This window comes from Formica exsecta, unplaced genomic scaffold (genome assembly GCF_003651465.1).
Source record: "Formica exsecta isolate Colony F162 unplaced genomic scaffold, ASM365146v1 scaffold93, whole genome shotgun sequence".
NCBI classification, from domain to species: Eukaryota; Metazoa; Arthropoda; class Insecta; order Hymenoptera; family Formicidae; genus Formica; species Formica exsecta.
The window spans coordinates 59,844-77,628 of NW_021853696.1; the positions used below are offsets into that span (position 1 = coordinate 59,844).

The 17,785-nt window shown below is 32.3% G+C and overlaps 1 protein-coding gene across 3 annotated transcripts in view; it reads right to left on the reverse strand.

The window, feature by feature from the left end:
• Positions 1–17,785, reverse strand: part of LOC115245227 (glutamate receptor ionotropic, kainate 2) — a 160,312-nt gene that overhangs the window by 33,674 nt on the left and 108,853 nt on the right. For all 3 annotated transcript variants that reach the window (XM_029823445.1, XM_029823447.1, XM_029823448.1), the window contains exons 6-9: positions 15,842–16,009; positions 8,361–8,381; positions 5,642–5,794; positions 1,444–1,665 (exon numbers count right to left, since the gene is read on the reverse strand). In XM_029823445.1, the coding sequence (XP_029679305.1) occupies positions 1,444–1,665; positions 5,642–5,794; positions 8,361–8,381; positions 15,842–16,009 (564 nt within the window). The remainder of the gene's footprint in view (positions 1–1,443; positions 1,666–5,641; positions 5,795–8,360; positions 8,382–15,841; positions 16,010–17,785) is intronic.

The following is a 17,785-nucleotide window of genomic DNA, read 5'->3' on the forward strand; positions in this document are numbered from 1 at the left end:
TTTTAAAAAATATCAAGAGTTGTTTAATATAATTTTATTAATTAATTGTAAGTGCATTTTACTTATGAATCTGAATTTTGCACATAAATGCTAAAATATTTAATATCAAAAATTAAGAAAATTGCAAAAAGAAAAACATTATAATTTTTATTGTCTTCAAGATAAAGAAATTGAAACCAAAATTTTTTATAACTTCAGATTTCTGCAGCTGTAGTTATACAATGAAATTATATCTATTAAATTTATTTCTAACGGTAGAAAATTAATTGATACACAGTTAATTACTGCATTAGAAAATGCTTTCCTAACGTTTGATACAAATCTCGCGAAATATTCTGTGATTCATATTTGTATTCTAGATTCTTATCAATAATTAATTTCGCTGTGGATTTTGCCCCTGATACATTGATTGAAGAAACGTCAGATTTTTTAAATGAGAATAACTCTTAGCCGCATCTCGCTTCTTATCGTGCGGCTTTGCCATTGGAAACTCACCGTCCCTTCCTCGACCGAGTTTCAAGGTACTTAATACATTACCGAGTACATTACTTGTCGCCGCAATTAACGCGAGAATAAGTAATGCGAGTCGAGCGCGCCGTGAAAACTTCAATTAAGCCGCGCGTATCCGGGAAACGCGGTGTTTCCGTCCCTCTCGTCTTCTTTCCTCCCCAGGAAAAAGAGGAAAGCGGAAAGCTAACGAGCGCGCAAAACGTTCCCTTCGCTAATGGAAGGAAAAAATTTTCCGCCCCGCTGTGACTGCCGCTTAAATGCGGCGACGTTCCTGTTTTGTTCGCGCTTCGATTAAAGCAACGATTTTCGAGCTCGTCGCGCGATTGTCGCGAACGATTTTTGCAGACGTAAACAGACGCGACGTCTTCGATACCGGAATAAAAAATTTGCTATTTTACTTCACTTTAAACTAAAGCATCATGCAAAGTAGTTCTTAAAATTTATGCACGTCAAGCTCAGTAATTCCTTTTTTCCTAGAGGATTTCTTTTAAGCTCCACATATTGTTGTAAAATTAGCATAAACGCTTTCTATCTTATTTAAATAGCGATAAAATCAGAGAGAGATTTAAGTGATTTATACAGAATTTTTTTTAGGAGTCTTATTTGGAGATTATATATATGTAGAAATGTATATTCAACTTTATATTACTTTTTTAAATAAGTTAAAATATTGTACTTAAGTAGATGTTTCTCTATTTTTCTAAAATATGTAAAAGACGCTATTTTAAGGTAATGTTACCAAATTTATTAAAGAAAAAGAGAAACATTGTATCGTTATCTTATTCCATTTGAAATAAATAGTACACAATTCTTTATAAAATTCGAAAAACTATGAATTTAAGTATTTCTGCTTTCGAAAATAGAAATTTTATTCAACGTATTGTTCTGACGTTTGGCAGTGATTCTGGTAGACATTTTGGAAACATTACTCACCAGTATGGTCGTCACGATAAAAGTCTTATTTTGCAAGTTTTCAACGATTTGAGTGTAAACGTCGCCGTAGCTTCTCGTGAAGTTGATACCCTTGGTACTGTTCCAAGTACCGATTTTCTTCAAGCCTTCTTTGCTATTCAGTTCAATGATATCTAGGACAAAGTCAGAGCGAAAACCCTGATGGTCGAACTTGATAATACCTGTGAGCCCCGTCATTTCCACCTAAAATAATATGTCGAAAATATATTTAACAATTAGTATATATTGTAAAATAAATATTAAGTTATATTTATAAATATGCTAAATTTTGTTGCTAATTATTGATATAGTGAGATTACATTCAAATTAATATCATATATTTGTGAATATATAATAAATTGTTGATATTCCCTTAATTATAGTTATGCGCATTAAATATCAAAATATATTTGGACATGCTATTTAATACGCGAGCAAATCAACACACGGTCAATAACAATTTTATATATACATACGTCCGTGTACACATCAAATGCGTAAATCATTATGTAGTTTTCATAAATCATTATGTATTCTAAAAAATCATTATGTATTCTAAAAAATCATGGCATAAATTTCGCTAACAAATTTTGTTATTATTGTTAAAGAAAAAAAAAATTATTAATGATCTTGTGTGTTATATACACGGTATATATCACATCTCCAATATAAATACTCGGCGTACCGTGATTTTTTGAACAGAGACAATTTGAGAACCACCACACACTCTATATATGTTCAAACTAGGGTACGAGGAGGTGAGATTCGCGGTGCATTTATTACGCATACGTACGTAGGGTTTGTCAAAACATTTGCCGTGTGTAAAGTTAGAATAAAGCGAGCGTCTGGCGGCAATGTGTCGGGTGTTACAGTTCACAATTACATTGACAATGAGATGTAGAAAATGCATTAATATGCGGCAACATTTTGAGACGGAAATTTCGTCGCGGCATTCGTAAAGAGAACGATTCGCGAGTAATTACGCTCCGCATGATAACCGAACCTTCCTATCTCCCTTTCCCGCAAGTTACATAGTATATATATATATATATATAACGCGGTATAATTGCGGACGAAATTCTCGGTGACTGCTTGTAATTACTGGTTCATGAATATCGCGAAATTAAATTCAGTGTTGACGCGCGAGATTAATACAGGCGCTAACGTTACCGATGATTTACGATGTAATCCTTAGAAAAAATGGACCGTTCCGATTAATGATTATGACGCTACTCGACGAAAACGTGAATGCACCGTATCAATCTTCACGCAAATGAATATGGGACAATCTATAAAAAACTATCGACAGTAACGTAATGCGAATTGATAAGTCGCATCGCTCGCCGCGGAATTTTCATTTGAGGAAGCTAGTCGCAGTCACGCATGTAGCAGTTTTGAAGCGTTTAAGCTAGCTACCATCACATTTTATCATGCTATATTTCTATGATATAGCCGGTTATAGTAGAAGTTTCTATCACAGTTTATGAGAGCGTGTTTTCTCAAACGAAAACGATGTCACAGACGAGAAATTATTTGTGCGGACGTAACGAATTATTTGTATACGTATTATTTCATTCCTATCGTCTTAATAATTCAAAATAATTGTCGTATAAATATTAAGAATTTATAATAAACATTCAAAATATATTGTGGCACATTATATTATTTTTAGATGAGAAAGACACAGAAGATTCTTTTCTTAAAATGATAATTTTACGATTTGAAAAAGAGAGAGTAGTACTTCTCTTTTTTATAAAAATTCGAGATGTTATTTGTAATTTGAAACGGTCACGCGTATAATGAGAATGGTATCGCGTATAATAATCAGATTTAATTGCAAGTTCATCGAAATTACTCAAGCGCGCAGGCTTGATTCTATCGACATCAATTTTTGCTGATCCTTGACAGGGCGTTCAGACCGCTCTATATGACAGGCTTTGCTCGTTCGTGACATATGTATACGCAGTCGCGTTTGCATACGAGAATCGCTTCAGCGCGGAGAACATATCTTATGGTACTTGTCAATTTCGACACGGCGAATGACGAGGCACGTTGCCTCGTATCCTGCATGCAATGCGTATTTATATTCACGGCAACTCGTATCACGGTGCTGATGCAATGCGTTACCATATATCCTGCGTGCGTCGATTTCGGCGTTAAGCAGCTAGAGCATGCCGTGACATGGCATACATTGTTACGGCATACGAATAAACAGATCGTACGAAGCAATGCGAGATATAGCACTTCTTTCCTGCAAATTATTTTATCTATTAAGAAAATTTTTATTAAATTTAATTTCTTTCATTAAAATATAGCCAAATATTGTATATTTTCAGTGTTTTTTCACGATTATTTTTCACGTCTTGAAAGGGGATCAATGGTATTAAATTTATTCTTTTATATCTGTGTATGTAGAAAATGGAATAAAAAGAGAATACAATCAACATGATAAAATTTGGTCATGTCTGATGAAACGATAATATAAGAATGTTTGTCATAAATTTACATTACATTTAATTTACAAATCATATCATACATATATATTATTGCTTATATAAATTTGTTAAATGGACTAATCAAGTTCTTTATTATTAGTTTTGGTTTTATATTAGCATAAAGAACAAAATTGTTTGTATTAAATTAATAATTGTCATCTTTTTAAGCGAATCCTTCGAAGAGTAAATCTTGGCGATAGCAACTCGTATTGATTACAAACTTTATTGCGTATATTTGGCCTGAATTCGCGCGCCAATTCACACATTGCGCAGCATACATACTATGACCTGTGCAGGCCTTTGCGTCAGGGATGCACCGGGGTAAAACCGCGAACGACAATTTGTCAGCGCTCGCGACAGCTTCGTTTAAACTGGAGTAACTTTCCATTGTTCTGCGAGAACAATCGTGCGGATCGTGGAAAGTCAATGCGTCCGGGTTTCGCGTGATTTCCTGCATCTCGCGCTAGCGTCACGTATATTTTTCAATTTTTTTTCTCTTTATACCCCGCACACTTTTTTGTATATGCGTCATGCATCTTGCTTCTAGTATTAAAAAACATCCAGAAAATGCAGAATCTGCATTGATGTTAAATTAATGAGATTAATCTAGCTTTTATTGTTTCATTAGCCGTTTGTGTGCGCAAGCGAACTGTGTACTAAAACGGTATATCTGATATTTACTTGCGATATTAATAGCATTTAAATTAGTTAACTCTCATACGCAGCAGAATCATAAATATAGGCTTTATAAATAAAATAATCAATTTCTGGTTTATTATTATATATATGTGGAATTAATAACAATAATAAAGAATAAATACAGAAAAAAATTTACAGATTTTTAGAAAATGTCCTTTCACAAAATAACGTCATATTTACGAAATTCAATATCTCTTATTGAGATATTATAAGAAGTAAGAAGAGAAAAATGAGAAAGCTTATGATTTATGCGTTGCAGAATACGGACGGACCTATGGTGCATTGCGTGATGTACATACATGACAAGACTCATGATGCTTGTTAATGAGCGATGCGCAGATCGCATGAAAGGCGAGCGAGCGAGCGAATAGATTGGATTAAGCATATCGTTATAATGGCTTATTATGTTGTCAGTGCGATCGATTGGCGGTGCTCATATATATATAATTTTGCGAAATTAATTTCTCCCTGGCGCGGTACATTCGCGATAACCTGCGTTGGATGAGCGTATATTAATCATGCGAAGATGGGTAGTCTATGCACGAATATTGTTTCCACATCGTCGAGATTCGATGTGTGCGCATTTTACGAGATTGATAGAACAATAATATTTGATGAAAATTTGAAAATATCGCCCAAATTCGAAATATGTTACTGTCTATCTTTTTAAATCTATTTAATTAATCTGATTAATTATATATATAAATATCGCCTGTCTTTGTATTGTCTGCGTTAGTATTATCTTTAATGCTAAATATAATTTATCCATTTTATGTTCGTTTTCTTTAATTAATATGAAAATTATGCATTTAATATTAAAATACGTAATATAAGAATTATGCTGCTCATATAAATAATATGCTAAAAGAGCGATGTTATATATTTCAAAATGCATATAAATGCATATAAAAATATGAGTATATAATAGTTTCGTATTTCTACACTATGATGAAATGTTATTGATCGCTCTAATTAATGCTACTTACGATCTTCATGTAGTTAATGAGTGAGTATCCGTGAGGCCAAGTGTCGGTTGATTCGCAAGATAACGGCTTGATATCGATTTGCTGAGACGTGTCGAGATCGTGCAATGCCTTGGCGAAGAGATGGACGGCATCGTACAGCAAGGATGTTTCAGTCTGTGAATCGTATACACATGACAAAATGTCATCAACGAGAGAGATGCTGTTTTTATAAAATATTTCACGCAAAGTAACAAATTAGTGAAATATTTTAGGTGCAAGAAATAATTTTTATATTATATACCGAACAGTTTACAAGACGCGCAATCACGATTTGTCTTTGTCGTTACGTCGATTTTCCGCGGTGTTATTGCCGGCTAAATAAAATTAAAAATCGAGCGTTTGATTAATAAATGATTAGTCATGATTGCGTGCGAAACGGGAGTAATGGAGCGGTTACTCTACTCGCGTAGTAGCGTGTACATACTGCTACTTAGTCATGTGAATGAACGCCCGCGGAGTCGCGCGACATGACACGTGAATGAATCAGCTGTTCATCGTCGCGTCGCGCGACTCGCACGCTTTTATCTTGTAGGTTGCCGTATTTTCGATCGTGAAGAGTCGCAGTGAGTTGAGACGAATTGCGTATAAAAGACAAAAATGTGCAGCATTTTTCTGTCTAAAAAAAAACTATTTTGATCACGTAATAAAATCCTTTGTCACTATAACACATGCTTCCGTTATTGATATTTCTTGAGAACATGTCGCTTTATATATTTTATATATAGAGCGTGTATATACTAGATATTCTAAAAAATGATAATAAGCTTGTCTTCCTCCTATATCGAATTCCGATACAATTTTTCTTGCACACAAAAATCGAGAAGAAACATCTATTCTTAAATTTTTAATATAAGACTACCATGCTGAAATTTGTTGGACGTTACCCAAAATTCATACATATCTTTTGAACAAATAGAGAGTGATATTGTAATTTAAAGCTAAATTTTCTGCGTATGAGCTTGCTTAGAATTTGGTATATGTATTAATATATTCATTGGTTGAACAAAATGCATTATATTACCGTAAATTTATTTTTATCATATTATATTATATTATTATTATTTATTATTGTATTATAGATTTTTTAAACATCCCATATATAAGATAGAAGAATGAACGTGTATGCGACACAATAATTCGATTTCAGAGAAAAATATTTTATATTTTATATTTGTTGATTTACAAACTATCTCAAACAAAATCGCAATTCTTACGATATTGAAATTATCGAAGAACGCGATAAGGGATGGAAAGACTAGATCTCGAATCTACCGTTTCACAAGAGAAATCGTATTTGTAGGTGGAGATCGGACGGAGAATTTCCGTTTCCGCGCCAACGAATGCGGGGGACGAAAGGACGAAAATCTTGGCTCCTGGGAGGATTTCACGGCAAATTGGCGCCTCTGTTTCCCTCACATTTATATTTCGTAACCGCGCGCGCGGCATCCCCGCGGTACTGTCGCTGTAAAAACGGTATCACCTTAGATATCACGCCGTGGGTATACATTCCTTCCGATATATTCGGGACAACCAATATCCTTACCGGATTTTACGAGGCCTCGTCCGGAAAGCGTATTTACGGAGAAACGAGTCAATGTATACGATTCACATGTTTCCCAATACGAAGGGACCGTAAGGTGATATCCTCATATAGATACACCGAAGTTTCGGACAAATACAAGTTCCATGAGGAAGCGACGCTTTTCCCTAAACTTTATTCATTACTTGCGCATCATTCGCGGGAGATAAAAAAGAGTGCATGCGTTGAATAAGCACGATTACATTAAAATTGCATGTTAAAGGATATGAAATATTCTGAATATTTGTGCCCAATGATCGGTAGAATTTCTTTTCTTACGTCATTTATGACAAACTCTTATGGAACTATTCGGGAAGACTGCTTATTAAAATAATTCTGTTTTTATAAGAGATTTTTTCTTCTGTTTTATAAGAGAAATTCAAATGGCATTTAAAACGGTTTCTATAGTTTCTTGACACTTTACGAGAAAGTAAAAAATTTATTCGGAATACGGTTACAATCGGAATCGTAGATAGTTCTATGATAGTTTTCTCAAGTCTTCTTTTATTCAAAAAGAATGCAATTTAATTTAAATTTGCATTCGCGTTGATTAGTTCGTTTTCTTTTATATCAAATATCTTAGAATCTAATTAATCTTTCAGAATATAAAATTTGTATAAAATTAATTATGACAGATATGATAGTTTTATTTCTATAAGTTTTGTTCTTTAATTTTTGAAAATTTCAATTTTTAAAACAATACTCTGCTACGTTATTTTATAGCGCAATGTATTATACACGCGCACAACATAAAGTAACGATCGTATAATTTAATGTAACTGTGTAGCTTTTGGTAATTACGGTCGAGTCGGTTGGTTTTTTTATTAGCATCTTCGTACTTACTCGTAAATAATGAATTATAAATGTAAACGTAATACCGATCATTTTAATTTATACTCTATCGATAGAATTTCACACAACCCATTAATTTTTGTCATTGTCAAATTTGTACAGACGCAATTATTTATGTCAATGTTTTTTGTTACAAATCTTGCAGAAATTTGGGAATATATTTTTTCGAGACGCATTATTTCAATAAACTTTAATACAACTGCGACAGTAAATATTTTTCTAGCTATTTATAACAAACGTTTAACTTACCTTTATAGTTGTGAGATTATTCTGTTCCATGCGTGCGTGAAAAAGAAATAGAGAAACAATTTAATATTTTAAAATATTTTTATGAGAGGGTTAAAAAAAGTATTATACTTTATTGATAGATATCGGAAAAATAAAATTAACATAAAGTATAGAACATTGAGTTGAATAATAGATAGGATCGTCTTTAGAATAGAATGAGATAGTCTCTTAGAACTTTTAGAAAGCTGGAAATATGAGTATATAAATTTGTGCTACGTAATCGCTACTTTGAATTTCTTACGTAAAACCCGCAATTTATATACAAGTTTCGAATAACTCGCTACTTTGATTCTAACAATATCAATTGTTACATATATCGTATCTATAATCGAATCAATATATCATTCGTTTGTGTCGTCAGATTTGAATACACGATTGAGTTAATTAGCCTGACTTTGACACGCTCGTAACAAGATTGTCGACATTCTCTCGAACAATAAAATATCCCGTTACGGAATTTGACCAAACGTGATTGTTCGTTATGCGACAACGCCGTTGCGTAACGTTACTATTAAATTTCGAATGACGGTGTCGCAACGTGGCAGAGACATGAAATCAACTTGAGGGGCTGAGTGAGTCTTCAATTAGTTCAATGATGCCTATTTAATGTTCCACCTATATCATTCAAATATATATATGTATATTACACTATCAAATTAAAGAGGTGTGCATGTATTGTCAGTTAAGAGTCAAATAAGAAATTATTATCTTTTCAAGAATTGCCAATTTTCAAAACTAGATTAATCATATAAACTAAAATAATTGTCATATACATGAAATTTCGATCTCTTTTAAAATTGATTACACAATGATTTATAGTGAAATATCTTTAATTTAGATGAGAAAAGGGGGAAATAGGAACATACATATTGTCTATTAAAATTTTTAAAATGGCTACTAATAATTTTCTTTAAAATATAAATTTTAGTTATTAGTAAGTAAATCATAGTTTTTACAAAACTAATAAAATGCTTGAGAATACGATTAAATGGAGAGGATATTTGGAAGAATATAATAAAATCGCAAAATGCTTTCTTGAAGAATTGAATGTACGAGATGTTCTTGGGTGAGTTTTACGTAGAGGAATCCACAGACCTAGCGGCCATTGTGCCGCTTGGATAATCCACCCTCTTGGCAGTAACCAGCCTCGTGTCGGCTCGAGGGTGGAAACGCCCTGGAATTTGCCCTTTACTGATAAATTTCCCATGAATACAACGCCTATCCAGAGATAGAGATTTCCCGTCGATTGCACGGTCTTAAAGGTATTCGTTCTATAAGGACAAATCCTGAACGGATGACGGAAAATGTTCCCTCGTTCGCATATAGATGAAAAGAGAGCTGAAATCTTCTCCCCTTGTTCATATGCATTCATTTTCAATTACTATGTGCGTAATCTGGTTTCTTCTAATCCTTTTAGAATTTGCAAGTAATTTCTCGCTGTATTCTTTTATAAAAATCATAAAAAATGTTGTTTCAAAGAATAAAAATTCTAAGACTCTGAAGAAAAAAAGTCGATTAAGCATATTTCAACTGTATCTTACTGTTTGTATGATATAATGTCTTTTATTTTTTTGACAGTTGCTAAAGATGGTCTAAAAATGGACCAAAACATTTTATTAAATTTTCTTTTTTCTCGAAAAAATTCTTGAATTCTTTATCTGTGCTATACTTTTTGCGTCTGGCTTTTATTTGCCCGTTTCCAAACTTTTTTCTTAAAAATTTCTTAAAAATGTTGTTTATAAGAAATCAAACTGCGACAACATTATTATATTTTATTAGGAAAAAACCGATTAATTATCCCAATAATTAACATATTTTTTATGAGCATAATTAAAGTACAAGAAACAAATTTGTCACATTGTTTTAGATAGTAATGGGATAATAATATAACAATGAAATGATATGTGCAATCGACAAATGTATATTTGTTATCAATAAAACATTAAAATTCTGTAACTTTAAATGTCTAGTAAGTTTTTCTTTGTTAATAGATGTCGAGCATGAGAAAGTATGGTCTTACTTAAGAATCTGAATTCAAGAAGTTCACTAATTCTTTTTTTTTCTTTTTCATCGCGACTTTTATATTTCTGATTTTAATTTAAGACAGTGATGGTAAATCTAATAGTCGGTGTCTCGCTTAAAACTGCGACACTGTGCTTGATGAAACTGGCGAATTGAGAAAGTTTTTATTACTGATGTTTTTTTGCATGCCACGAATCGATGGCGTGCCGCAGTCTTTGGTGCAATTCACTTCGCGCGACTTCAATTGACGATTTTATAACTTTTATTTTGCAAGATTTTACAAGAGACCGAGTGTTTCTTTGTGCCACCATTTCATTGTTCTCTTCTCGCTGAACCGAGTAAGTGAAGACGCGCTATCTATCGTCACGATGATATATCTTCCGTGAACTATTGACTGTCTCGTCAAAACGAAAAAAACCACTGCAGATTCTATACGTCTATATCATGTGATGAAAATAAAATATTGGCGAGCATATCCCGCAACAATTAGTTTTGTGTAATTTATTTTTCATCGTGAATACGTTTTGATTAAACAATATATACAGTAAATTTCGTATGTTTTATGCAATATCAATTAAATTTTTTGCTGTACTTCTTCTTTCTTGGAAGTGTTATTTCTTAAACACATAATTATTCTATATTAGCGAATTAGTCATTCAAAATCAAGTTGTAGTAAGCCAATCTAAGAATTAAAGAAATGAAAGAAAGAGAGAGAGAGAGAGAGAGAAAGAGGGAGAGAGAGAGAGAGAGAGAGAGAGCGAAAATGAAAGAAAAAGAGAGAGAGAGAGAGAAAGAGGGAGAGAGAGAGAGAGAGAGAGAGCGAAGTTTTGAACACGATTGGAAGTAAAAATGATATTTTTTTCTTTCTTATTGTTTATATCAGGTCAGAGCGTGACTATATCAATATATATATAATAACGATTGGAAAAATGTAATAAGTCGTCTTCTATATATGCCTATGTGTATGCATTTGCAGCACGCATGATGCAAAAAGTCATTTTCTCCGTGTTATGAACGGGTCACAGATCAAACGGGTGAGGATGCTTTAAAAACAAAAAAGAAAAATGGAACTACTCTGAAATTATGAAGAGAAGAAGATGGAAAAAGATGGATAATTTACGGTGTTCTTAAAATGTCTGAAGCTATCTCGTCGCACGCGGAGCAATCGCAATTAGTTATATTACAAATTTTCTTAAATTGATTTTATACATAACACAAATTCTGCGTTTCTGCTTAAAAATCCTGTTCTAGCATAATGTTTCTTTTTAATATAGCTGTCTTATATTTTGTGCGAATTGTTTTTACTTATTAAGTATCTTAAGCAAATTATTTAATTTTAATAAAAATTTATAGAATTATTAAATATATGATGTTCAATCCTAAAAGTTGTGTAATATAAATATTATAAGATCAACATCTTCACAAAGCTAATTATATTATCCAACATTTAATTAACATTTAATTATTTTTCTGCTATATTATCTTTATAAATCTATTTTTGTAAATGCAATATTTAATACATCTTATGATTACGTTTTTATAACTTCATAAATCTACTGTTTTGTCTTATGTGATTTCGGTATAGCGTCATATCATCTGTAGAGGCATAAATACATTCAACATGAAATAGATAGAATTTATATAATGTTTAAATAAATTGTACCAAAATTATAAAAAGTATATCATTTCTCTCTTTTTTCTTTCTCTCACAAAGTATATAATAAGATCACAAAATCGTATATAAATAATATTATTGAAAAATAAATTGCATAAAAATAAACTGCTAAAAAGTAATCTTTATTTTTAAGCGCGCTTTGGTAAAGGAGTAAATATTATTGTGCTTGAATCATGTTTCGACTTTCGCGCGAAAAAGGGAAACGATGTGAGAAAACATCTTTTGCGAAATATTGTCGCTATTTCAACGAACGATACGAGCAGATCCGTCACATTCTCGTACGAGATACTGCAGTTAAGCGTATACCGCAGAACATTGGCAAAAAGTTGTTGGAAAGTTTGCGCGAACGTGCAACCGTGTCGGGGCAAATTGGCCTTTTTAAGGGCCCGGCGCGCTAGACGCGGCAGATGTTGCTTCCGTCGAAATAGCCGAACGTACGGATTCGCGCTTCTCAACTTTTCTGCAGTTGATGCCGTGCCAGATGCGACGGACGATATAATTCGCTTTTCGCGAATTGGCGTCTCGGTATTTGCTCCTTTTACGGCGCAGTGATAGTTCATTCTAGAAGAGATTCAGGGATTTCACTCTTAAAATTCTGAAATGTGTACCGCGGAGGATACGTTTCGCGTTATACGATTCCGCTCGTTATACGATATTCATCGGTTATACAAAATTCGAAGATATGTTGTTTATTATAAAAGAAATGCAAAATTTTGGACATTTATGTAACACGTTGTATGAACGGGATTTTATTATAATTTCGAATTGAGATCATATTACATTCACACTCGTGAAACTGTAAGGAAATATTTTTTGATACAAGCATTATTTATTATGCAAGAAATTATTATTATGTATTAAACAAGAAAATTGTTACCTTATTTCAGCTTAAAATATAACCAATGATATAAATTTAATTAACTGATAAAATATACTTAAATATGAAATTAGCAAAAGAAATATGTTTTTTTTTATTAATATTTGATATACGCTTATTTATGTTTGTAAAGGAGCATTCTTTTGAAAAGAATCGGTTATATTTTATACATACATATATACGTATGTTTGCTTTTCTGGGTAACATAATGTAAAATATACTATACGAACGTAATAAATACATTAACATGTATAATTACAGACTGCAAATATAAATGGAATAATGATAAGAATGAGAGCAATAATCTTAGTAATAATCTTGATGAATAAACAAAGATAAAGAAGCTAAGACTACTATTATTATATTTCTCGAGAAATCATGAATAGTCATTTTCTAATAATTACACGCTATTAATTATGAAAACGCAGGGCAATCAATGTTCGACGACAAACGTACAATTTGTCTTTAAATCAATCTTTTTTCTATTTTAAAGAATGTCATTTAATACTAATAAATCTCTATCTATAATAATGCACGCATATTATATCAAAAATGAATTTTTGAAACACTCAATTTAGTAAAAAGAGATTAAGATATTAACATTGCGATGATGATAATAATAATAAAGCTTTTAGCACAAGGAAAATTAAATTTAAAGAAACTATTTTTTAAATATTATTTATATTATGAGCAATTTTAACGTCTACTTTTATGAAAATCTCTGGAATTATTATGTCTTATACAGGAAACGAGCGCTAAGACTCATGTTATAACGTTATACGTCACGTCTGTATATCGACTTAATCGATACGTCCAATAAAATGTCGACACCTAATGGAAGTACCTGCAAACTCGCGTGTACTTTCTCATGTACACGTGTATATACGTATGTACCGATTAATTTGCCGCCGTTTCATTACTTTGCCATGTACAGAATATGTGTTTGGTAGAAGTAGGTAAACTGTACACGTAATTTCCTGCGCTGCGATTCGCGCGACGTTCTCGCCTTCATACGGATTGTACTTGAAATCGGCTTACAAAAAATAAAAAAAATAAAAAAAATGTTATGCAAACTGCATCTACAAACAACGCGGAAATCGTATTTACTCATGGACTATTACATTCTGCCTGACCTGATCTTTACAAATTCAAGCACATAAAACCAGAAATTCGTTTGCGTTTATGATTTTACGAATCGAGAAAATGCAAAATTAGAGACAATTTGTTTACAAGTTCGATATTTACTAATATTATATTACGGATATGATTTACGTAATATTGTATATATAATATTACGGATGTTTTGTGCATTATATGTTTTACTTTTGGTACGTATTAATATAGTATTGTATTACAGATATGCTGTATGCGTGCTGATTGTGAGTACCAGTATTACATTTGTTTCAAGTATTTAATTTAAAAAAAAATATATTTATATCTTGTTTTTATTATTCATTTAGTATTAAAGCGCGCGAAATTGTCTGAAAATTTTATATAAATAATTAAACTCTATTTTTTGCCACCTAACATAATATTTATAAAATTTTTGAAATAAATAATGATGCTTTTACATACATGTTATAGAATGTATAATGTAGATTTTATGGTCCGTGAATGTGTAATATTAATAAGTTTTTTTCTATTCTTATTAAAAATTTCCAGTTTGAAATTTTAAAAAATTCTCCGAATAAACTAACTAATTAACTAATGCTCGAAATACTGCTTTTACGTTTGAACAGTTTGATTTTGGTGCACCGAAATATGTACAAAGGGAATCGCTACAGCCGTATAAATCTATATCTGCGTATTATTATTAATTATATAATTCTAGAGTAAATATACAGAATATATCAGAAACATATTATCTCTGGTAAACTTTTTGGCAAATTTGAAATCAATTTATTTGCATCAACTGAAATCAATATATTTGCATCGAAAATTTGATCAAATTTAATCAATATTTGGCATTTTTTGATGTTTAATATCTATAAATTGAAATCTTAGGCCATTTTAAATTACTTAATATATACAAAATGTTTTATACACACATATATGCTATAAATTATTAACATTGTTTTATTTTTAATTATTGAGAATTAAAAAATTGCGATTATTTTGACACATACAAATAATACATTAATTGTGTTTTGGCCTCTAGTATTTGCTATTCGAAAAAAAAATATGCAACTGGCTCAAACATCTGTGTGATATTCATCTAATTATGAGGATGCGATCTCTTTTCACGTTACATACCTCGCAAATAGCCGACACGAGCTGTCGCAAATTTGACCGAGCGAAATTGAAAACGAGACCCGACAGCTCGGTCTCTTTTACCATATTTGCATTCTTACGAGAATCGGCAAGTGCTATGGAAAAATTTAATTTCTCCGCGACACAATCAAGTTTCAAATGTAAGATATTACTTAACTATTACGTTTATGTACTTATTCTCGGTTACACTCAAAGAGCGTGAGTTGACTTCCGCTAAGTCTCGCGAACGAAAAGAACCGAGAAGTAGATCGATGCGACTGTCAGATGGGTTTGCGCGAAGAATGCGGAATTAGAGTGTTATTACGTGAGACGCGTGGCCGCTTTAAGGACGGGAACATATTTCGTAGTGGAACGATCATTACATTTGCATACATAACGTTCTCTCTCTATGTTTACACTTTGCGACGCTGCGTATATCTTGCGCTACGTATTATTTATATTTATATTTTATGCCCGAGGAGAACTTTGAGAGCGAAATATCGACATCGGCAAAATGAACGACTTCAATATAACTGCTGCAATATGGATCGCCATAGTATAGCGGCGATCCATTCTCTGTTACTAATATAACTAACTCCTTCGCGAGATACATCTTACCTTGTTGCTGTTTTGTCCCATATCGAGTTCGCGATTATAGCGCTTCTCACCGTAGATCCAGTCTTGAATTACCTTCTGAATTTCCGGCTTCTCCGGATCCACTAATCGAAAGGCAGTGATATTGGTCCCGCCGTGTCTGAATTCTTCCAAGTCGACGGTATGCAAGTCCTGAAAAGAGGAGAATTCCGATCAATTGTGACATAAATTCCTATTATCAATCACATACTTCCCTACTAAATCATGGAATTTTATATCAGCTATACCACACATTCCGTGTGGTGTATGTATATGTATATTCCATAATGTATTACAATCTCTCTTTTCTATTATCACATTTTATGTGAATATTTATAGTTCGGCTATTTTTAGAAGATTTCTACTGATTATTTAAATTTTATTTTTGCAAATATTATCTTATATTTTAATAAATATCGTATTTTATAGAAATAAAATATAAATTTGATAATTTTAGTCAAAATTATAATTTTTTAGTCAAAATAAGATTTGACGTCAAGGAAGGATGATAAAAATAATAAAGTAAATTTTGAAATAAGTAAGAACATTTTTTTTTTTTAATTGATATGATTCTTTATCTCTGAAACTGTTTTACGGTTTATAATGGATTAATCATGTAAGATAAATTTCAATCGAATTTACATGGTAAAGCCAACATGATGTTAGATTTTCCCGGAGGATTCCTTCTCACGATATAACGTTCTATGATTTACTTCGGACTATGTAGGATACTAATCACTTTGATAGATGTCAAATTTAGTAAAGTTAGGCGATTTCTGTGATTTTCAAGGAGAGATTGATGTTTTGTTTCAAACATTTTCTATAAGAATTTTGACAGTTTTTATTGCATTGCGAAAATTGTGTTCGATTTAGAGGAAAAAGCATTCACATTGTTCCTATTATCTGTATCGTTTCTTATCTTTTTGATAGATCACCCTTATTACTTTTGATATTTAACTTATAACTTAATAACCGACTGCACAGAAGGAAAATTGAAATAATTTTTGTATATAAGATACAATGAAGTATCTTTCTCTCTTTCTCTCTTTCTCTCGTCATTTATTTTTGCCACAATCGACACCTGAATATGAAGAATGTGTGAGTTTGCATTCACCGTGATGTATTCTGTGGCTATCAGCGGGAATAAAGATAACTCAAGCATAGGAGGATCTGCTTCATGCGGGCTGGTATCTGTATCAATGACGCTGGTGGTCCGACGTGATTTAAAGTCGCATGCAGTTCGAAGGCGCATCCCAGTTCCCATCTTTTCGAATACTCGCGTAGAATCGCGTCGCCGCGGCCATTTATTATCCTTTGTCCCGCATACGGGAACATGATGGATAAGTTCGATATTCCCGACCTGCTGTCTTCGCAAGTAAATCGACACACTTGGCGACGTACCCACGTTCCCGATGTCGCGCGGATCGATTGACCGTCGCGTCGGTGATCGATCATCATCTCGCCTCCGGCTACATCCGGTCCATCCTCCTTCGAGACACATTGTAACACGACATCGAAATCGCACTTGCCAAGTACAATAACGCACAATAGTTGCAGATGACGCATTACAGTTACAAACTTTATTTCTCTTTACTTCTTCTCATTTTGTCTTCTACTACTTCTGTAACAATCGTTGCGATTATCAATATCCAAAAATGCAAGACACGAACATAAAACTCATGAAAAAAGCATTTTTGAAGTATCATCAATTTCAAAATGATTATGAAAACTAGTTCAATAAACTCATAACATAATAAAATCAAATGCCAATTTATAAAATCGATTTTTTCTTAATAAAATTATCGCATAGAGAAAGCGTCAATATTGTTGGAATAAAAAAGGAATATTAAAAAGACTTTCGATAAACAAAAATATACCACAGCTAATGAATAATAAAGTTTTATACCACGAATATATATATATATATAT